Source organism: Phyllostomus hastatus, unplaced genomic scaffold (assembly GCF_019186645.2).
Source record: "Phyllostomus hastatus isolate PE091 unplaced genomic scaffold, TTU_PhHast_1.1 phas_contig_254, whole genome shotgun sequence".
NCBI lineage: Eukaryota > Metazoa > Chordata > Mammalia > Chiroptera > Phyllostomidae > Phyllostomus > Phyllostomus hastatus.
In genome coordinates this window covers 22,083,543-22,106,193 of record NW_025333810.1, presented here as the reverse complement: position 1 = coordinate 22,106,193, position 22,651 = coordinate 22,083,543, and the positions used below count along the sequence as shown (strand labels likewise).

The following is a 22,651-nucleotide window of genomic DNA, read 5'->3' as shown; positions in this document are numbered from 1 at the left end:
ACAGTAAGAGCAGACTTCCGATTAGAGGCTTGCCCACACATGTCACACTCAAAGGGATCCTCCGAAGTGTGAATTCTCTGATGTCGAAGAAAATTTGCCTGGCCCCTGAAGACTCTACCACATTCGCTGCATTCATAAGATTTTACATTTGTAAGAATTTGCTTATGCCTGAAAGGCAACGATTTCTGACTGAAGGGTTTTCTGTACTCACCATGTCTGCCCTGCTTCTTACTTGTCTGAGCATCCTGATCTTGAAAAAGGTGAAGGTTTTGAAGGAAGTCCTGGTGGCATTCATACCAACCACAGGGAGTGCAACTCCGTAAATGCCCATAAGTTTGTTACATTTAAGCAATTTTTCTGAAGGTGTCATGGCCATGTTATGCTTTACCACTGATATCTTACATGACTCCAAATCCTCAGAAATTTTCTGCTTTGGGGTTAGCTTTATCATCTGGCATCTGGCTTCAGAACCTACTAAAATAAAAAGAAAATATACAAATGGCCTGACAGCTGCAGAAGGAAAAGGGAAAAGAAGCCAACTGTTTGTAATATGGCATTTAAATAAGCTAAGAAATGATCACTTAGTTACATCATCATACGAAAGAGGTCAAAATTCTGATTTTCATAGCACACTCAGCTTTTATAGCTCCTGAAAGAGCCCTTGACACCAACTCACCAACTAAAAAACACACAAGAGTGTGTTGGAGAATGTGAGAACTGAATGAACCCATTACCATCATTGAAAAAACAACTTACTATAGGTACTCAGTAGTGTCACATAAATGTAGGAGAGTATCTTATCCCATCTAGATAAGCATGTTTTCAATAATTCTGGCAGAGAGAGCTCCTTAAAAAGGGAGAAAGTGTAATATAGAATAGAAAAGGAACCAGAGAGAAGTAAATCAAAACCCAGCAAAATAGAGTAGTTCTCAACCAGGGGTGGTTTTACTTCCTGGGGGACATTTGACAATGTCTGGAGATATTTTTGGTGGTCACAACTGGGGCCGTGCTACTGGAATCTAATGGGTAGAAACCAAGGATGCTGCTAAACATCCTACAATGCAGAGGACAGCTCACCTACAACGAAGAATGACCAGCCCAAAATGTCAAAGTGCCTCAAGTGAGAAATCCTGGAGTAGGGGGATGTGGAAAAGGTAGAAGCAACAATGCACACAGTAAGTAGGAAAAAGTAGGTATATCAAGAGACACCATGTAACATGAAAAATAAAATGAATGCAAGGGAATAAGAGAAAGCAGAGAGAAAGGATAAGTCATGATGGTAGAATAAAGCAGTACTAGGATGGCATAAGAGCTGTCAGAAAACACCAGACCAGCTACTTCAGAAAGTACTTTATTGTAAAAGAAATGAACTTTGCAGACTGGAAATCAAATCCTAAGTAGCAATCTTCTGTGTGATAGGTATCTTAATCTATTAGTTTCTTCATTTGGAAAATGGGGTTAATGGTATTACTATTACCTTCAGAGGGCAGTAGGAATAAAGAAGTGGGAAAATATATGCTAAACACCTGGCTCAGTATTTGGGACACACAAGGGGGTTCACTAATGTGAATTCCCTTCCTCTCTATGATTTCTGCTTGACTAGGTCTTCTCAGCTACCTGGGCAAACACTATTGGAAGCCTTCCTAGTCCCAGCTCTTGGTAGATCCAGGATCCATGGGTCTTCCCACTGCTCCAGCTGACAGATCACCTCAGGCTTAGGAATCTGAAATCCTACTCATGGGGAAGGAAAAGGGGTATGGTGGTTAGTGAGTTACAGAAATGTCCTAGAGCTCAGTTTAACCCCTTTGGGTCTATGGTGGCAAGGAGATAAGGACAATAATCAAAAGGGTTCTCTGACTGGCTTAGTTGGTTGGATATCATCCTGCAAAGCTAATGGTCACCAGTTCAATTTCCCATCAGGGCACATGCCTGGGTTGTGGGTTCAGTTCCCGGATGGAGCACACACAGGGAGCAACCCATGAATGTATTAACATTTCTCTCCCACATTGATGTTTCTCTCTCTCTCTTTCTCCTTCCCCTCTTCTCTAAAAAGAAAGAAATACAATTAAAAAAAAAATCAGCCCTGGCTGGCGTAGCTCAGTGGATTGAGCGTGGGCTGTGAACCAAAGCATCTCAGGTTCGATTCCCAGTCAGGGCACATGCCTGGGTTGCAGGCCACGGCCCCCAGCAACTGCACATTGATGCTTCTCTCTCTCTCTCTCTCTCCCTCCCTTCCTTCCCTCTCTAAAAATAAATCAATAAAATCTTTTAAAAAATCTTTAAAATAAAAAAGTCTTTCAAACAATAATCAAAAGGGCTTCTGAGAATAGAAATCTGCACAATCTTTGTGAAGATATGGCAATCTTTATTGATAGCCTGAATGATATTCACACCCTTGGATATGGTCATTTCACTCTTACAAATACAGCCTAAGGAAAAATTAATGTTCCAGAGATGTTCAGCAGAGTTGTAACAATGCACAACTAGAAATAAAGTAAATGTTAATAGGGGAATGATTAAAGTTAAGCACATTAATATAGTGAAGGAAAAAGTATTAGGCATATATTAAAAATCCATGTGTTCAAAAAATATGTATTAAAACAGCAAAGTGTTCCCTGTACATTTTTTTAAAGCAGAATATAAAACTCATGTAAAGTATGGTCCACATTTTATATTTTAAAACCCTACATACATAAGTATACACATATATGGAAAGACTAGGAAAAAGTAAACCAAACTATGGACAAGTTATTTCTGAGCAGTGGGCCTATAGATGACTTTTATTTTCTACTCTATTATTGAAAAATTATTCAACAATAAGTATATACTAAGACAATTTAAAAGTGCTATAACATTTTACTCCAAAATTCCAGTCCTAGGAATATATCCTGAGGAGTAATCAGAAATTCATATAAAGATTTATAATTGGAAATATTCATTGGAATAGAAAATGATAAGCACATAAGGAAACCAACAAGCAAAAACAAGGCCAAGCTTAACATTTCTAAGTGGAAAAATGATTAAATATTATGGATTGTACAACAGATTTACATTAAGATCATTTACTGTATTTACAAGGGCTTTTAATAACATAAAGAAAATGATGATGTTATAATGCTGTTTTAAAGGGATTACAGAATTATACAAAGAATATGCTCAGCTACATTTTTAAAAGCATAGGGGATAAAAAACAAAGCTGAAATACTCCAAAATGGTGTCACCCTTGAATGTTTGCCCCTTCCCTTCATGCTTTCCTATACCTTCTATGCATTCAAGTATGTGCTTGTAATTTTTAAAAGAAAAATAGACAAACAAAAAAGATGTCTTCATCACATTACCAGAAACCTGAAAAAATAAACATTAAAAAATCTACAGTTGGGCCCAAGCTGGTGTGGATTGAGTGGCAGCCTGTGAATCAAAGGGTTGCAGGTTCAATTCCCCCAGTCAGGGCACATGCCTGAGTTGCAGGCCAGGTCCCCAGTAGGGAATGCATGAGAGGCAACCACACATTGATGTTTCTCTCCCTCTCTTTCTCCCTTCCTTCCCCTCTCTAAAAATAAATAAAATTTTTTAAAAATCTAGAGTTGGGTAGGTAATCCTATGACAGACACTGTGCCCAGAGTGTCAGTTTATCCAGAACAAAAACTATCCAGGAAACTCCTACAGTAGGACACTCCACATTGGATTAAGAGAAAGGTTGGCTCCTGGGAAGAAAGAAGCAGTGAAAGTTCAGAAATGAAGTCAGTTAAGAATCATTTCCTGGGCAACTAGTGATGTTGCAAAAAAGGAAGGAACCCATTTTCACAGAAAAGAAATAAGACATTTCAAGAAAGTCAGAAGCTAGCCTTTGGAATCCAATTAGCCACAATCTTTTCAACTCTAATGTCTTATAGACGTGGAGGAGGCCAGTGGCAGTGGGAAATTAACTCTAAAACTAAAGGACACTTCCTTGTCCACAATCCCTTATCTGAATGAAACCCTGAGACCAGATGAGTTTCAGGATTCAGAATTTTTCCAGATTTTAGAAAGGTGACTTTCTACTGTATACTACCACAAATCGCAACAGGGTTTGGAGCTGAACCTTTAATCAAACACATGGATATATCTGATACTAAATATATAGATACAAAGATCCAATGGGAAAAATAAGGATGATAAATAGCTTTCTGTAGGATGAGTCAGGTTCAGCTACCAGATGACTTCAAGTTGGATCTTGTAGCCAGTTGAATTATGAAAACATTTTTTATTTTCAGAACTTTTTCTAATTTTGGAATCGCAGAAAAGAGATTGAGGATTTGTGTAGACACACAAAGCACTTGAAGGCAAATCTTTAAGCCAAGTCGTTACCAGCAAAATCATGTTCTGTAATTCTCCAACATCACATCTCTGTAGAGGTCCTTTTGAACCTGGTCAAGTTTGTTCCACTCTTCTCTGGTGAAGTACATAGCCACATCCTCAAAGGCCAGCAACTCCTGAAAACACAATGACTAGTTACAGCTTCAGTTCTGACAAAAACTTTGTGAGCTATTATTCTATAGGTCAGATGCGATGAGATAAAGTGACTTGGGGAAGCTCATTCAATGAGTAAGTAGATTCAGGGATCAGTATCAGTCTTCCTGCCCTCAAGCCAGACCCATCCTTTTTTTTTTTCTATGCTTGCGTCAACAAACTCTTCCTTTAGAAGGCCAGGTGGCAAATATTTTAGGCTTCTCAGGCCCTTTGGTCTCTGCTGTAATTATTCGGCTTTGCTACTGTAGCACCAAAGAAATCCATGGAAAACAAATGGGCATGATTATGCTCTAATAAAACTTGACTACCAGGTGCAGGTCAGCTTGCCCACCCAGCTCTGTACAATACTGCAGTTTACAGGTGATATATTTCTTCTGCCTGGGTTCACAAAAGGAAGAGATAGCACACTCAAATGAGGTAATTAGGATAGCTTAGTGTGCAGACTACTCAATGAAAGAATGAACTGGCTTCTTCTGACAGGGCCTGCCGAAGCATGCAGGGGCTGACTGTGCTGGGGAACCATTCCCCACTAGGTCTGAGGGGGAAGCCAGGGGAGGGGTTATTGGAATCCAGAAAGTTGTTGGAAAGGAGACAAGGCTTGATCCAGGGCCTTAAATTAATGCACCCGCTGACCTCTGGTAGCCCAGCAGGGAGGAAGCTGTAGGAATGAGAACCCAACATAAATTTCCTCCAAGACTCTGGTCCCCTTGATAGGGGCTTAAGACTTGGAAAATTTTAGCTTAAGGTAAATAGCCATAAATCTAGCAAGTAATGTGTATGTTAAACTTTTGTTTCAGAAACTATAGATAAGGCCCATCCTGGCGCCTGAGAAAAAGCAGCTGACCTCCTGGGGCACTGGCTAGAGATTACTGCCTGGAGACAGCCGTACCAGGAAGAAGCAGGTGACTACCCCTCCCCCTTGGAGATAGCTAATTGCCTAGGACAGAAATGCTGCAGCTGCTAAATTCAAAGCTCTCGCCAACCCTTGTTTTTCCTCCCCCAACCCCCTTATAAAAGATCTGGCCAGGAAAGAAAGGGGAAGATGGCTTTGTTAGGGTATGAACCCACCATTTTCTCGGATTGCCGGCCATCTGAATAAAGCACCTACAAAAGATTCAATCGCTGTCATTGCTTATTGGATTTGGTAGTGACAGGCAGCCCAAACACCGGTATCTTTTCCGGTTAGACCCTGACCCCCAACATTCCATTGCCAAAAGCCAAGCAGAAGCCAGAGGGCAAGGGAGCCCACTGATGGTAAATATGAAGGTCAGCCTTGCAGGGCACAGACCAAAATGGGAGAGGGGAAAGAGTATATGTAAAGGGATAGCGTTTGACAAAATGTATGCAATAGAAGTTTCCATTTGTAAATGTATGTTCCCCTCCTGTGGGTGGAGAACAGGTGTCTCATTCATATGCTGTTGCAGTCCTTGGAGCAGAGGTCAGGTTGTCTGCTCACTACACTCCCTTCTCTTACAAGACATTGTGTGGGTTCCGGGGGTATTTGTGCAGAACAAAGATTCCCAGTAATAGGGAATACCCACCCCTATCCTCAGAAGATTCCCGTAGCTCACCTCTGGAGACAGACACCAGAATCTCCCAAATTACATAACCTTTCTTTCCTCCCTGCCAAACCTGACTTCCTCAAGCCCTCTCTCACCACCATCCTGGATGTCTCTCCTTTTACTGTGTCTGCTGTCTGCATTCTGTGCATCTATGTGCAGGTTAACAACACAAGGATGAAATGGTTTAATCTCCCATCGAGTTATCTCTGTACAAACAGTTGGGCCCCTAATGATTCTCAACAACTCTTGCTCTCATATTCCCTACCAGTGGTGCTCTACATCTTGTTCTGTTGGGAACTGCCCTGCCTGGTATCAGAAGCTGTAACCCCCGCCATAGCTAAGGCCGAGGGAATGACCTTGGACCGTAAACCAGCAGGGAGACAAAAGCTTACCTCCCTGGCAGGAGAGCTGCTTCTGCTGCTTCATTCATAACTGAACCCCAAACCTTGGTCGGTTAGCCAATGACAGATAAGATTCCCCAAGGGGGGAACGACCTAAGACAGGCACGATCATGTGGAAGGCCCCCAAGGAAGGACTTTGGGGGCTACAGCAAAAGGGGGTGATGGACCCTCGCTCCTCGGCTTTGACATAGCCTCTGTCCTCAACGTCTGGGAGAAAATCTCCTAATCTCTTGGCTGCCTTACTTCCCTTGCTCCACGTAAGTCTGAAACAATGATGAAGGGTGGTGCAGCACTGTGCTGGAAAGGGCAGGTTCCCCAGGTAATCAGGCCTAAGAAAGAATATGTAAGATCCTGTGAAACCTGCTTTGTTTAGAATGCTCTCAGTTGAATGAGAAGGGTCCAAGGAAGAAGTAAGTTTGTTCCTCAAAGTTTTACAGCTCTTTGATCCTGACTCAAAATAGGCCCTCAGACTTCCTTGTTATCTATTGTTTGATCCTTACTTCCTAGCAATGAGTAATGAGCTTTTACCTGAATTCTTATTCAAACGAAACCACTAAAAAGCCTCTCTGGAGGGGGAATGGTGTCCTCTCCCCACCAGGGAGGGTGGCCAAGCGGCGCCCTCCAGGAGAGAGGGTGGCCAAGGTGCTGCCCACGTGAGGAGTGGCCCTGCTGCTCCTTTTCCCCCACAGGACCTGGTTGTCTCTGTGTATGTTTTTCTCACGTGTTGATAAACATCCACAGCCGAGATGGATACTGCTGGCCGGTATCATCCACATTGTTCCTTCAAGAAACATTTACTGAGCACCAATAAGTTGTTAGCTGCTGACACAGCCACCAGCCTGCAGTGACCTTGGAATGCTCCGGATGGCTTGTTGAAACATGAGAAAAACATACACAGAGACAACCAGGTCCTGTGGGGAAACAGCGACAGAACGACCACCCTCCCTAGGGGAGAGCATGTCGCTCTTCCACCCGAGCAGGCTTTTTATTGGGTTCATTTGCATAAGAATTCAGGTAAAGCTTATTACTCATTGCCAGGAAGTAAGGATCAAACAAGAACTCTGAGGGCCTATTTTGAGTCAGGATCAGATAGCTAAAGAGCTGTAAAACTTTGAGGACCAAACTTACTTCTTCCTTGGACCCTTCTCGTTCAACTGAGAGCATTCTAAACAAAGCAAGTTTCACAGGATCTTACATATTCTTTCTTAGACCTGATTACTCGGAGAACCCGCCCTGTCCAGCACAGTGCTGCACCACCCTCCGTCATTTTTTTGTTTCAGACTTAGGTGGAGCAAGGGAAGTAAGGCAGCCAAGAGATTAGGAGATTTTCTCCCAGACAATGATTCAGGCTATATCACAGCCAAGGGGTGAGGGTCCATCACCCCCTTTTGCTGTAGCCCCCAAAGTCCTTCCTTGGGGGCCTCCCACATGATCATGCCTGTCTTAGGTCGTTCCCCCCTTGGGGAATCTTACCTGTCATTGGCTAACTGACCAAGCATTGGGGGCCAGGCAGGGTGAAGTAAAAGGAGCAGAAGCGGAGCTCCTGCCAGGAAGATAAGCTTTTGTCTCCCTGCTGGCTTACGGTCCAAGGTCGTTCCCTCAGCCTTAGCCTTGGCGGGGGTTTCAGCTTCTGATACCAGGCAGGGCTGTTCCCAGCAAGCCTTCATGCTATAGGCCAGTAATAAAAAAAGGTTACAATTCAGGCTGTGAACTGCTCAACTCTAAGGTCAGCACTCACATCACAGCTGTACAAACTGAGTTGCTGAGTGCACAACTATGCAACCCCAAAGCAGCCCTGGTCCCTGCTTCAAGGAGTGAAAGATCCAGTGGCAGAAGATGGAGAAAGCAACCTGGTAATGACCTTGTGGTCAATACCCTGTGGGAGGTGGTCAGAGGGGACTGTGAGGACAGGTAGCTCACCTTCCCTTTCAGAAGGCACTGCCAGTTACGTCCCATAAAATAGTCCATGGGGCACACACTCTTCAACTCCTCTCACACTCATCACTTCCCCTAGACATTACCAACATTTTAAAAAATAGTTCATTTTTTGCCCTGGCTGGTGTGGCTCAGTGGACTGAGTGCCAGCCTGCAAACCAAAGGCTCGCTGGTTCAATTTCCAGTCAGGGCACATGCCTGGGTTGCAGGCCAGGTTGCCAGTAGGGGGGCACACAAGCAGCATCCACACAATGATGTTTCTCTCCCTCTCTTTCTCCCTCCCTTCCCCTCTTTAAAAATAAATAAATAAAATCTTAAAAAATAGCTCTTTTTGCATTCTTCCATTACCATTTATCCCCAGTATACCCTCTTCCACCTCCACCTCCCCCCCCATAATCATCACACAACTGTCTGTGTCCATGAGTTCTTTTTTGCCCAACACCCCCCTCTCACCACCTACATTTTTACTCATCTCTCTTCTTCTCCCTCAGAGGAAGAGGTGGCCTTTCTACAAATCCCACCTCCTCTGCAGTTGATTCCATCCTCTCCCTTCTTCTCAGGGTCTGAATCCAATGATGATGAGTCTTTTTTTCTATATCTTTACCCTCTTGCCCCTTGTAATACTGTGATTTACAATAAAAAATATATATTTGGTTTTCATCCCTGTTCATCATATAGAGCTCCTAACACCTGGGGAATTTCTTAAAGGAGTAACAGCAAATGGGCATCTTTTAATATTTGGTCTTTTGTCCTTGGTTTCTGACATAGTCATAAAAGTAGAAGGAATGTCTTGTTACTCATAATAAATTTCTTCCACTATTCCTGTTTATGTTAATGAGATGACCTTCAGAAAGCCCATTAAAATGTGAGAACCACCATGCATTAGGGGGTTAGAACTTTAGTCCCCCCTGCCGCCAACTAAGAGGAGAAGAAAGGAGCTGATGATTGAACCTTTCATTAAAAGTCAATGAGTTAATCAGTAAAACCTATGTAATGAACCTCCATCAAACTGCCCAAATGGGTTGTTGAAACTCCTGGAGATGCTGGAGGGTGTTGTGCCTGGAGAGAGTATGGAAGCTCTGCACCTCTTCCCACATACCTTGCCCTATGCTCTCTTCCATCAGACTATTCTAAGTTAGATCCTTTCATAATAGACCAGTAATCTAGGTAAACTGTTCTCCTGAGTCTTTGAGCCACAGCAGCATATTAATGGTACCTGAGAAGGGGTCATGGGAACCTCCAATTTATAGCCTGTCATTCAGAAGCACAGGTGACAAACTGGACTTGTGGTTGGTGTCTGAAGTAAGGGGCAGTCTTGCGGGACTGAGGCCATAGCCTGTAAGGTCTATGCGAAGTGCAAGCGGGGTGTCAGAACTGAGTGACACTGTGGTACTCTTAGCTGGTGTCACAAATGGCTTGATAGGCAGAAAACCCTCACATGTCTGGTGTCAGAAGTGAAGCATGAAAGTAGAGAAACACGGGAGTGTTCTTTCCTAAATACTCACTCCTCTACTAACTCCTTCCCCTTAGCCAGCAAAGATGCTAAAATCTCTCCTACCCTTAAAAAGATGTGCCTTGAGCCTTGCTTTCCCTCCAGTTTCTACTCTTTCTCATTCCCTTACGGGGCCAGCTTCTGTAAAGAAAGCTACACTCACCTGTAACACTGCACAACCACCACCTGGACGAGGCCTCTATAGCTCCTCTGAAAATGTTCTTCTATGCTGAGGCCCTCCCCGACCCAACCCCACCCATGAGTGCCTACTTGGGAACACAGGGAAGAGGAGTGCAGTTAATGTGGGAAGCCAGAGAGGTTTTCACAGAGAAAATAATTGTTTTTTATTCTTTTCTTTTATCCTCACCCAAGGATATGCTTATTGATTTCTTTTTTTCAGAGAGAGGGAGAGAAACATCAATGTGAGATAGAAACATTGATTGGTTGCCTCTTATACCTCTTGTATACACCCCGAAAGGGGACCAAACCCTCGACCTAGGCATGTGTCCTGACAGAGAATCAAACCTACAACCTTTCAGTTTGCTCTCTGCTGCCCAACCAAGCCACACTGGCCAGGGTGAGAAGATGATTTCTGAGTTTAGTCTTAAAATGTGAATAAGTGAGTTTGCCTGTGGACAGCGAGAACAGGAAATATGAAAGAATGGAGGAAAGGATGAGTACTATGCATTCCTGCATGCAGATTCTCTGGCTGTGGGGGAAGGCTGGACTTAAAGCTAAGAAGGCAGGCAGAGTTTCAAGGTCACTCAGAAAATGCAGGCATGATAGAGCAAAATTGTCCATTTGCTATAACTTGGACTCCCACCCTCCTGATCAAGACTGTTCTTTCCAAATTGTTGCAATGGCTTCCCAATTCTTTCTTTCTTCCCTTTCTTTCCATCTCGGCTGGTAAGCCTCCCTCGGTTCCTGGCAACATCAGCTGTGTCGCCGGGATCTCTGCTAAAGCCGGGTGGTGGTTCCCCCTTCTAAAGCTGCGGGGATCCCCACTCTGGCAAAGCCGAGTGGCTCTCCTTTCTATTGCCACAGTCGCAGTTCTCCCTCCTCAAAGGCTGCTGCGTCTGGGTTTAAATCCCCGCACCAATCTTCCTCTGCAGCCCCATTTCCAACTCCTCCCACTATCCGCTACACTTGCTAGCCTTCTCATATCCTTCCAGGTTTACTGGGCTGCCATTGTGGGTCTGGGCAGGCGTGGCCCCATGTCATGGAGCCAATCTTCTCCAAGCTCCCATTCAGGCGCTGTAACTCCGGCGACTTGCCCCAGTGGGAAGTTAGTTCCATTCCCCTGGCTCAGAGCTATTTAACATATCTATGCAACCAGTTAAAGGTTATAGATATGTTAAATGACCATACCAGAGGTTAGCTGCAAAGCTGTTGCTATACAAAACATCTCTCAATGGCCCTGCTCCATTTGTCCCTTCCCCCAACCCACACCTGTGGAAAGGAGGGGTGAGGACATCCTAATATTTCCTGAACACTTTGAGTTCTGGACCCCATTCCAAATCCCTATTTGGGGTCCCCCCTCTTGGCAGCACCCTGTTACAATAGAGGACTCAAGACTTGGGAAATTTTAGCTTAAGGTAAAGTACTGTAAGTCTAGCAAGTAATGTGTATGTTAAGCTTTTGTTTCAGAAACTACAGATAAGGCCCATCCTGGCTCCTGGGAAAAGGAGCTGACCTCCTGGGGCATTGGCTAGAGATTACTGCCTGCAGACATGTTGGAGGCATCCAGGCCTTTTGTGTGACCCCCGCCCCCCTTGGGAACAGCTAAACTGCCTGAGAACAGGAATGCTGCAGCTTCCCTCACCCAATCCTCCCTGAATTTCAAAGCCCTTACCGCACCTTGTTTGTCCTCCCCCACCCCCTTATAAAAGATCTGACCAGGAAAGAGAAGGGAAGATGGTTTGTTAGGGTATGAACCTGCCATCTTCTCAGATTGCCGGCCATCTGAATAAAGTGCCCATGAAAGATTCAATCGCTGCCATTGCTTATTGAATTTGGTAGTGACAGGCAGCCCGAACGCCGGTGTCTTTTCCAGTTCCAGAGCCAGGTGACACCTGGCAATGGGAGAAGAGTTGGGCTACAACTGACCCTGACCCAGATAGTCTCAGGACTGGTCGGAGAACTGGGCTGTGTGAAAAGCCAGGAGCTTGTTAAGAACTGCTGGCCCAACCAAGGAAAATTTTCTCAAAAAGGCTCTCGGCCACTGAGTAAGGAACTCTCCCTCTCTGTGGCAGGGCCAGCAAAGGGGGGGGGGTGCCATTTGCTCCAAATCAGGGAGCCTCACAGACTTATTAAGTGAGGCTGCAGGGGCTCAGAGGGGGTAGCAGTCCCCAGAGGAACTTAATTTAATAGGGGAGGTAAACTGCTGTGAAGGAAATTGAGAGTGGGCAGCACCCAGGCCAGCAAGGAGAGAGGAGGGGTGCTAGGTGCTCCCACTTGGCGCACCTCATGCAGTAATCAAAAGGTGGCACGATGAGGTGGACTAAAGGCACTGGCCTGGCACATATGGACAGTGGGGGCTGCGCAGTGCTCTGAGGGCTTGGGCCAGAGGCTGGACACCTGTTAATATGTAACCCAGACAGAGCTCCCAAAGCAGAGCCACAGGAAAGGGAAAAAAATGCAGCCCAGCCCCCCTCTGCCCGAAGCATCCAGGAAGACCATCAGAACCCACTCAGCGAGTTTAAAGTCAGCAGGAGGCTTTTTTTTCCCCCTAGTGTAAGACAATAAGACCTGGAGCTGGGAAAGGACCAAAGACAGATCCAGAGAGAGATCAGAAGACTAAGGACCAATAACCGAGCCAAAACTCACTTTGCTATCCTCCAGAACCTGCATTTTATTTTTTTTCTTCTTATGATTATTTATTATTATTTTTATCTTCCTTCCATTTAGTTTTCTTTGTTTTGTTTGATTTCATTGTTTTACTGGTTTTCTCCCTTTCATATTGCATTTTAATTTCTCTTCCTTCACTTCACTCATATTCCAATAACACACTACTCTTGGTCTTTTACTTTTTATTCTTTTTATTCAGATCATATATTTCTTGCCATATTATTGTTGTTCCTGTTCCCACAAGTACCCTTCCCTGGTCTTGGTCCATTTCATTATCTTCCTGAGCTTTATTGCTGTTGTGGTTAACTTTATTCTCTCACACACTATGCCAAGTTTCTATCCCTTACTCCCACTATATCTCACTATCTAACCTAGCATAAGCTCTCTGCTTTCTGGAGTCAGCTCACATCCTTTTACCCCTCTAATAAGAGTCTTATCTCTTTTTCACCTTTTATAAAAAGTGGCTAGTTGGGTGAAATATCATGGTTATTGGTGTACTTCTCCAAAGGATCTCTTATCAGTTTTCTACTTGTTGGTACTTTATTTTTTTATATATACATATATATTTTATTTATTTGTTTTAGACAGAAGGGGAGGGAGGAAGGGAGGGAGAAAGAGAAGCAGAGAAACATCAATGTATGGTTGCCTCTTGCACGCCCCCAACTGGGAACCTGGCCTGCAACCTAGGCATGTGACTGGGAATTGAACTGGTAAATTTTCGGTGTTGGGGGACAATGCCCAACATACTTAGCCACACCAGTCAGGGCTGGAGGTGTTTTTCTACTGCAGCCAAACCTAGTCCATCCTGACTATAGAGTTCACTTGTTTATTGTCCCTCTCTCTTCAGAAACAAATGCTCCACAAGGTCAAGGATTTTTTTTTATTTATTTCCCTAGGATCTTAAGTGGCTGAAATAGCATAGCATTCAATACTTGTTCACATGAGCACCCTAAAGAACTGTGAACCCCCTACATAGCTGGCCTGCATCCTCCAGTCTTAATCCTCCCATCTATTCTCTACACAGCAGGCTGGGTTATTGTTCAAGTACGTAAATTTGATCATGTCGTTGTCTTTCTTTAAGCCTCACTGGGCTCCCCACTGCCCCGAGGATAAGCTCTACTCTTCACCCAGCATTCACAGCATTTTGTGTTCTGACCCCTGCTTGTCTCCCCAGATTCATGTTATCTCCGTAATCTTTTATTCTTTTTTTATTATGGTAAAGTTTACATAACTCAAAATTTACCATTTTAACAATTTTTAGGTGTACTTTAAATACATTCACATTGCTGTGTAATCATCACCACTATTCATTTCCAGAATGTTTTCATTATTCCAAACAGAAACTCTGTGCCCATTTAACACTAACTCCCCAACTGCCACCATCCTGTTCCAAATCCACCACCTGGCTCTAAACCCTTTCTGCCTTTGCAGTTCCTGGTGCTTGGTGTGCACTTGGACACTTTGTTTACTTAACAACTACCTCTTCATTTTTCCAAAAGCCAGCCCAGATAAGCTCCTCTTCTCTGAAGTCCTTCCAGACCTTCCCCTCACTAAGGCGTCCATGGCCCTCTGCTGTGCACACATCTATCGCTGTGCTCACACCTGTCTACACTTTTATCTTCAGCCCAAAACCAGAGATACTAGAGCTCAGAGACCATGTCTGATTGATTTCTATGCCCCCAGTGCCTAGTAATACCAGTATGATTGGTGAATGAATAAATGGCTGATTAAAAGTTTCCTAACTTCCCCATGTCACTATCCTGATGAATCTACCAGTTTACTGGTCCAATTCCTACTATCCACCCAGTGTTTAATTATTTTCACACACATTGTTTCATTTAATTCCTACCACAAGGATACCAGGTAAACATTACATCTCTATTTTACAGAAAAGGAAACTGAGATTGAGGGAATGGAAGCATCACGCCCAAGTCAGAATTGGTTAACTAGCAATGGTTAACGTAGCCTTTCCACAAAAAGAAGGTGGTCAGGTGTCATAGTTCCCGGGAAAGAACTAGCAAAAAGAAGGGCAGGAGTTGTGAACCTCTAGGACCTTGCATACCGCTGTAGTTAGAGCCCAGCCCAGAGCTGGGACACACATAGGTACTCTCAAATCATACCTATTGGGAGCCTAAGCCTGGACACAGCTTTTCCCGGTGGCTGGGAATTCCTTACGAGTCGGAACTTAACCTCCCATCCAGGACAGTTGGGAGGGAGGATCTCGAAATGCTCTTGTAACTTTTTACAGCAAATTTAAGGTGACAAAGTAAGAAAGCCAGGGTATTCTTTTTCCTCCTACGATGGGGAGCCCAGGCTGAACTCTACTCCCTCTATCCCTGTTCCTAACTGAGAGGGTCCCAGGGATGTGCCCTCTAGAGACGTCCCCCTTCACCTTGTACACTTGCAGCCCCAGCTGAGAGGACCAGTCGCAACCTGCTTCCTGTGAGACTTTGCTCTCCGGGACACTGGGGCGCATGCGCCCTACCCAGCAGTCCTCGCGAGGCCCCACAGAGGGGACACCCCGGACTCCAAGATGGCGTCAGTCGGTGAGTGTCGGGAATCGCTTGGGGCCGATCAGGTTAGAAGCCGGAGTGGAGACACCCTGGGAGGGGAGGTTGCTGCGGAGCTGTCTGTCTTTCGCTGAACATTTTGGCCGCAACCTCAACCGAGGCTCACTGAGCCCTTTGCCAAAGGTCCTGCGCCTGCCGACCTTTTTTTGCTCTCCGGGCCGCGCTGCGGGCTTGGAATGCGCCTCCTCGGAACTCCCACCCACTCCCGCGAAGGACTAGCTGCTCTCGTCCCCGACGCGACTCAGGCGCTGTGCATTTGAACCCTACTCGCAGACAGTATCCTTCTTTTTAAAGTTGACGTTACAGTTAAGATTCAGGAGAAGTGTAAGGCCTAGGACAGTGCCTGAGACAACGAAAGGTTGGACGCATATATGTTGACTGCGCCAAATAGTCTTTAAGAGGTGAAGTGACTTATTCAAGGTCACAGCTAGTGAGAGAGCTGAGCTGGGATTCAAAGCTAGGAGTTTGGGGCCATGTGGTATACTGAAATTGAATTGCAAGGATGACCTTAGTACTAGCTGGCTTTTCGGTGACATGTTGTATAAATTGCTGCAGTCATCGAACCGTACGCACTGACTTTTATTTTTAAAATAATACGGAAACCACGTATAAGACCTAGATCCTCAAAGTAGCCTTGCCAAGAAGTCAGTACTGAGTGTTGATCCCATATTAAAAATGAGGAAAATAATCTTTGGAGATGTGATGTGGTCTGTCTGAGATCACACAGCATGATAGTGGCAGAGCTTTGATTAACCTATGAATGTGTACCCCAGTCGTAATCTCAGCCTGGAGAAATGAAAAGGAGATCAGAAAAGATGAGAATGATGCTGTTCTCATCTGTAAAAATGGGCATAAGAGTATCCACAGGTGGTTGTGTCATTGAAATAAGACAACATGTGAAAAGGAAGCATTGAGACTTGGCATCTTATTTAAGCAGAGGGTTGTTGTGAAGAGAACTGTGGACTAAGGATTTAACAACTTAGTACATGTAAGGTACTTGGAACGCTGCCCAGCGCACAGGTGAGTGCTGGTCATCCGAACTTAAACTCTGACCTTTGGGCATGGTCATGTCACATCTGGTACATGCAGCATCATCCTGGGAGAGTGAATTGGAGTCCAAATCTTAAGTACTGATGATCTTGTAAATGATGTCTGTTGCTGGAGCATAAAGCTACTAGTTCATTAGCAAATAAAGTGATGAAAATATGAATTAATAGCAACAGATGAGATCAGGGGCTGGCAACCTGTGGCCAATAGGCTGGATTTCCTGAGGCTTCTTTTTGTGAGCTAAGGAGGGTTTTTATGTTTTTTTAAAAATCATTCAGAATAAAAAAAGACTTTATTACAGAGGCCTTGTGTAGCCTGCAAATCCTAAACTCTATTCTCTGGCAAACCCCTGGGTTGCATTTAGCACCTAGAGAACACTTGGCATTTCCATGCCTCTTCATATAAGGGAGCAGTATGTTTCTTGAAGTCATAAAATCAGACCAGACCTGTGGTCCTTCCACAATCTTCACTGAGTCTCTCATGACCAGGAATTGTGTATGTGGATGTTCCTACCTTCAGATAGCTCATAGACAGAAAGACAAATAATAATAATTTCCATTTACACAGCACCTAAAGTCAAGCACCAAGGTGGGTACTATTCTTATTTTACAAAGGAGGAAACTGAGGCACAGAAAGGGCAGTAACTTGCCCAAGGGCATACAGCTATAAAGTGGCACAACTAAGAACACTGTATTCTAGAGTCTGTCCTGTTATCACTGCACTCCATTGGTGTGAACCAGCAACTGCAGAGGGCTGTGCAGCACTGCAGAGGGGTGCTGAGGGGGGGCGGTTCCAGTATTGCTGCCAAGCACTGAGGCCTTTGTTTTCCACTAAAAAAGAAATTCTTGGAATAAATGTAGATGTATCTCTAATGAATCTGACTGCCCTCTGGAGTTTTGTGATGGTGGTATACTTGTTCTCCTTAAAACTAATGTGATTTTTATTCTGTGCTTATAAAGAATAAAAACAGTACAGATATAGACATATGTAGAAAATGATTATTGGCTTTTTTTCTCCTCTGATATGCCAAGGCACCATGCCATCTTCTGAATGTGGTGATGAGAATGTGGAATGTGTTTTCATAGTTTTTGTGAATGTGAAAAAGATAGCTTCAGTGGACTCAGAAGTAGCCTGATTTTTTTTTGAGTCACCAGCCTTATACCAGTCAAAAATATTTTGATTTAAAATACTGTTCTTTTATTTCCCCGAACATAGATCTATTTTCAAAAGCACTTTTAACTTTTATTATGGAAGATTTAAAATAAAAAGGAAACAAAATAATGTAATGAGTGCTTTGTACTTATTACTCAGTGTCAGCAGTTAGCAACATTGTGCTATTCTAGATCCATCTGTTCTTTTATCATCACTCTCCACACCACAATACTATATTTAAAGCCAGAGTTGGTTTTAGAATGACATGGTTGCACTCCTTACCGCATGCAAAAATGCTTTGAGAGCGTAGGAAAGGTATTACTGTGTTCTTATTTAAGAGTAAAATGTGGTATGGTAATCCTTGGACTAAAAGTGTACCAATTCAAATGAAGACAAACCTGTGAGGTAAGATACGTACTTACTGAACTTTTTTTAAAAATGGCGCAGGCAAGGTTACAGAGGAGGGTATAGGTCATTTTCGGAAGACATTGTTTGGTCTTGAACCTAATATCATTCGACACTAAGCTCTCCAACAGAGATTTGGAACATATCTTAAAATTCATTTAAGACTATCTGACATCTCAAAAATATTACTAATCAGTTTTTTTTGTTTTGTTTTGTTTTTTTTTGTAAAAGAACTAAAAGGTGAGATTAGTCCCTGAAGTCCTGTGTGGCTAAAATGTCCTAAAGTATGGTTTATGTGCTTTTCCCCCACTGTACCTTTCTCCTTTTAAAAAAAAAAATGTTTCATATAAATCTTATGAAATTTCAATAGTAATAATAACAGTTTACAATTCTGAGCACTGTTCCAAATGCTTTTGTATAGATTCTCATTCAATCCTTGGAGTAAACCATTTTACAGAAAAAGAAATGCGCTCACAAATTATATAGAAAGGAAGTGCAGTCACTTGAGATCAGGAGGGCAGGGAAGAGGCCTTTTGGGAGATGACAGTTAAGTTGAGATAATCTTGTGAGGAACTGAGGGCACTCAGGTGAAATAATTCTGTTGCATATGAAAACAGAAAGGGTTTTGGCTCAAGTGTGGTGAGCCCAAAAAGATGAGCGGGTATGTTGTCTTCCCTGACAGAATGTTGGCCCTAAGAGCAAGGTTCTCGTCTGCGGTCAGTGCTGTGTCCACAGTGCTTGGTGTGCTACCTGGCATACCAAGCTCCATGTTTATTGGATGAATCTAGGTGGAAGGTTGGGGCAGTTTGTTTGGGATAGGCAGCCTAAACCAGGACACTTAGACTTCCATGTATGCAAGTCATAGGCTTATGCCTCTACCTGTCGCTTGTGGCCTGCTCTGACAAGCACTCAGTCTGGTTCATCAAGGTCAAGGGTCTGGTTCTGCAGATGAGCTATAGCAGAGTAGAAGCCGCTGTTCAGTCTTGCATTTCTCTTTATGGCCTGACAGTCCTTGTCCTTAAGGATTGGGAGATGTCAGGAAACCTGTGGGATTCCCTTTAGTGGACACTTGAGGCTGGTCTTTAGAGAGCGTTAGTCTTTCCTTGCATCCCCAAAATGGAAAAGAAATCTTGGAGTGATTTAGTCTGGCTCCTTCTGTGGCTGGTCATCTTTAAGAAGGGACTTTAGTTTTTGATTCCTTGCCCTGAAGAGGACACTTACTAAGCAGCTTTTTAAAGCTGACCTCTGGGGAAAGACAGGGGAAGGGGGACCAGCTGACCTCTGGGGAAAGACAGGGGAAGGGGGACCATTCCCTCATGAACATCTGGACACTCACAGCTCTGCTTCCCTTCCCAGGCCCTCCCTGTTTGACTCTTAAGCCCTGAGATGAATACAGTATGGCCTCAACTAGGAGCCCTTCTCCAGTCCTCAGACTCTCATTGAAATATAATCTGGGGCCCACTGGATCATTTGGAGTGGTTTTTACTGTCATTTGACATCTGTGGTCCCAGGTAGGATTCTTGAGGAAGCAGTCAGATTGGCTTCAGGAGCATAGGGACCAGACCCAAGGTTCAGTCTTGCCTGTGTGCTCTGTGACTTTGGCCAAGTTGCCCAACTTCTGTGAGCCCTCCCTTCCCCCCATTATAAAATAAAGGCATCAACTACTTGCTTCAAAGATTAAATGAACCTAATACATGTAATGTTAATACTAGTTTTGTAGTAATCTATTCTGTCCTCCACTTTATTCCTTTCTTCCTCATGGCCCTTAGTTCTCTTTTTACATAGTTATTTTCAGCAAGCTCTTATTTAAAATCCTGTTTTTAGCCTTGGCTGGTGTGGCTCAATGGATTGAATGCTGGCCCATGAACCGAAAGGTTGCTGGTTTGATTCCTGGCGAGGGCACCTGCCTGGGTTGCGGGCCAGGTCCCCAGTTGAGGGTGTGTGGAGGCAACCAATTGTTTCTGTTACACATCGATGTTTCTCTCCATTTCTCCCTCCCTTTTCCTCCTTCTAAAAATAAATAAAATCTAAAAAAAAAAATCCTGTTTTTAACTAATCTGTCACTACAGCAGTTCTGCCATTATATAGACTCTGGATTAAAATAGTGAATTTGGCCCTGGCCAGTGTGGCTCAATTGGAGAGTTGTCCCATGCACTGAAAGGTTGCAGGTGCAAGAGGCAACCAATTGATGTCCGCCCCCCTCCACTCCCTCTCTCTCTAAAAGCAATAAAAAATGTCCTTGGGTGAGGATTTTAAAAAACAGTGGATTTGGTGTGACATATTTACTTATTATATTATTTATGTCCAGCCTCTATGTAGTGACATTATTGAATGCCTTTTTATTGAATGGTTGAAATGAGTGACATGAAAGGATGCTATTTGTGTTATTGGGAGACTTTTCAGTATATGGTTTTTGTTTTTGTTTTTCTTTTCCTAATCAGTACCATTGAAGGAGAAGAGACTCATGGATGTCAAACTAGGGGAGCTGCCAAGCTGGATACTGATGCGGGATTTCACCCCTAAAGGCATTGGTGGAGCATTTCAAAGAGGTCAGAGCCTTATGGGTATATGTAAACAAAAGCAAATCTCTGGTTCTTTAGGTTTTTTTTCCTGTGAATTAATTTGGGTAGTAAAGGCCTGTTTCAGATCAGTAAGTTATGTAGGGGACAGGGAGAGAATGCTAGCTCTTGAATTTCCATGCTTGGTCCTGTCAGACTGGGTCTGAGATACTTCAGCCAAGAAAATGTTTTCTGTTGCTTGGAATCATTGCCTTTACCTTAGAGAAAGGTCTGTGAGCACTTTCACATCATGAGACTTCTTTAGGAGGAAAATGAGTGAAGCATAGTGGACGTCAGTTTAAAGTATAATGCTCATTTTCCTACCAGGCAAAACTTCCATGATGAATATTGGAAATGATCTGTCCTCCAAGTCTTTGTATTTTAAAGTGCATAGATAGTCAGGTCAGTCCTCTGGAACCCATGTCATGTTCCCAGAATTAAGATCCACATCATCCCATGGGGGCCTGCATGGTCTCCAGCCTTCTCAGGGACTCCCCTCCTGCGTTTTCTAATTCTGGCCTCCCTGTGGCTCTCTTTTGTGTGCCACCTTCCTACCCTGAGTCCTCAGAACAGAATAAGCCATGGTTCCCCCTCACTCAGTTACAATAGTCCCTGACTCAGTGGAGGTGAAAGTGGCCTGTTCATGCCCACAGCCACCTGCAGTGTCCCTTCAGGGCATCCCTCACTATTGAAAACTATGGCCTTCTATGACCATCTCGTTCCTTTTCTGTCTACTGGGCTGTGAACCCAAGAGGGCAGATGTTGTTTCCTCATTGGTGGGTACACTAATAAAGAGAAATGCATAAAGCCTTCCCCCTCCTGCGTGGCCCTTATTGAGGTTTGGATTCTTCACTCAGGTTTAGGGTAAGCTGCTGGCACATAGGTTCTGGGTCATTTCCTGAACGGAATTCTCAGAATGGCTTTATGTGATTTTAGTCTGATGTTCTCTCAACCTTTCCCAGGCAGGAGGTGAGGGTGAGGTAGGATCAAAGACTGGCAGGCTGAGCCAAGTCTGTAAGATTGAGGCCAAAGAGTAGGGGCAGAATCAAGGGTGGCCTAGACGGAGCTTCTCCTGGGCTTGTTGGGGACCCAACACTATGGGCATTTGTGCTTTTTCCTTTATCAGTCTGTGAATGTAGGGTCAGTGGCTTAAAGAGCCAGAGCAGGACGGGGTCTCTGAATTTACCAGACTCAACTTTGCACACTATGAAACATTCACAGCAAAGCAGGATAGTGACCTCTTCTCTGTTTGCAGGTTACTACCGGTATTACAACAAGTATGTCAATGTGAAGAAAGGGAATGTTGCTGGAGTTTCTATGGTGCTGGCAGCTTACGTGCTTTTTAACTACTGCCGTTCTTATAAGGAACTCAGTAAGTGTCTCTTGTGTTACCTTGTCTTCAGTGGGGTTTCCCATGAGGGAGTGGCATTGGTTCATTGTCAGATTGAGAAATCCATCATCTTACTGACAGCTGAAGAAGTGGAGGGACTTGTCAGAATATAGTACTTAGCATATTATTTTAAGTGAGAAAACTGTGGCAAAGAGAACATTCACAGGAAAAATAGATGAAGCTGGGGTAAAGGTAATACTTAGGAAGCATTCTGCCAAAGGCTGATGGGAAATTTGGTTTCATTTTCTTAGCAGAGAGGGAAGTGGGATAGTCTGGTGTCTGTGCAGTGCTCTGGAAAAGTGTAGCTGTTTCAGGTCCTGAGACCCAGGAGCTTGTCCAGTGGGCGGTCCCAGAAAGTGTCATTGGTGGCCACTGATTGGGTTTATGGCTCTTTGTCTGAGTGGGTGTTGTCTGGAGAGGTAGAGGCTGGCCAGGGGGCAGGTGAGCATCTGAGATGCCTTCTTGTTTCCAGGCAGGTCAGCAGTTGGGCTCCGAGTCATTTCCTGAAAGGAGCTCTTAGGATGCCTTTATGCGATTGTAGTAGCCTAATGTTTTCCTTCTCATCTTGTGCTTTCACTGAACATTTAAAAAAATTTACCATTCTGTTTTTCTAACTTCAGAACATGAGCGGCGACGCAAGTACCACTGAAGAGGACCCAGTGTGGACTCCGTATTCCTGACCATTATCTTTTCACAGCACCTCTGAACCCTTTCATATTATAACTAACACTTAATAAAAGATGACTGGTACTGGGCTGCTTCACTGCTTTAGTCATTTCGCTG

At 44.0% G+C, this 22,651-nt stretch overlaps 2 protein-coding genes across 2 annotated transcripts; one reads left to right on the top strand and one right to left on the bottom strand.

Moving 5' to 3' along the window:
• Nucleotides 1-365: 365 nt before the first annotated feature.
• Nucleotides 366-15,222, bottom strand: ZNF789 (zinc finger protein 789). Its single transcript, XM_045838166.1, has 3 exons — nucleotides 15,139-15,222; nucleotides 4,348-4,472; nucleotides 366-471 (listed from the first exon to the last, which is right to left on the bottom strand). Exons 1-2 carry the CDS (start codon nucleotides 15,220-15,222, stop codon nucleotides 4,356-4,358), a joined length of 201 nt encoding a protein of 66 aa, XP_045694122.1. The 3' UTR covers nucleotides 366-471; nucleotides 4,348-4,355.
• Nucleotides 15,175-22,618, top strand: ATP5MF (ATP synthase membrane subunit f). The gene is made up of 4 exons (XM_045838165.1): nucleotides 15,175-15,292; nucleotides 20,362-20,469; nucleotides 21,734-21,850; nucleotides 22,489-22,618. The coding sequence occupies exons 1-4, from the start codon at nucleotides 15,280-15,282 to the stop codon at nucleotides 22,515-22,517; spliced, it is 267 nt and encodes an 88-aa protein (XP_045694121.1). The 5' UTR covers nucleotides 15,175-15,279; the 3' UTR covers nucleotides 22,518-22,618.
• Nucleotides 22,619-22,651: the final 33 nt, after the last annotated feature.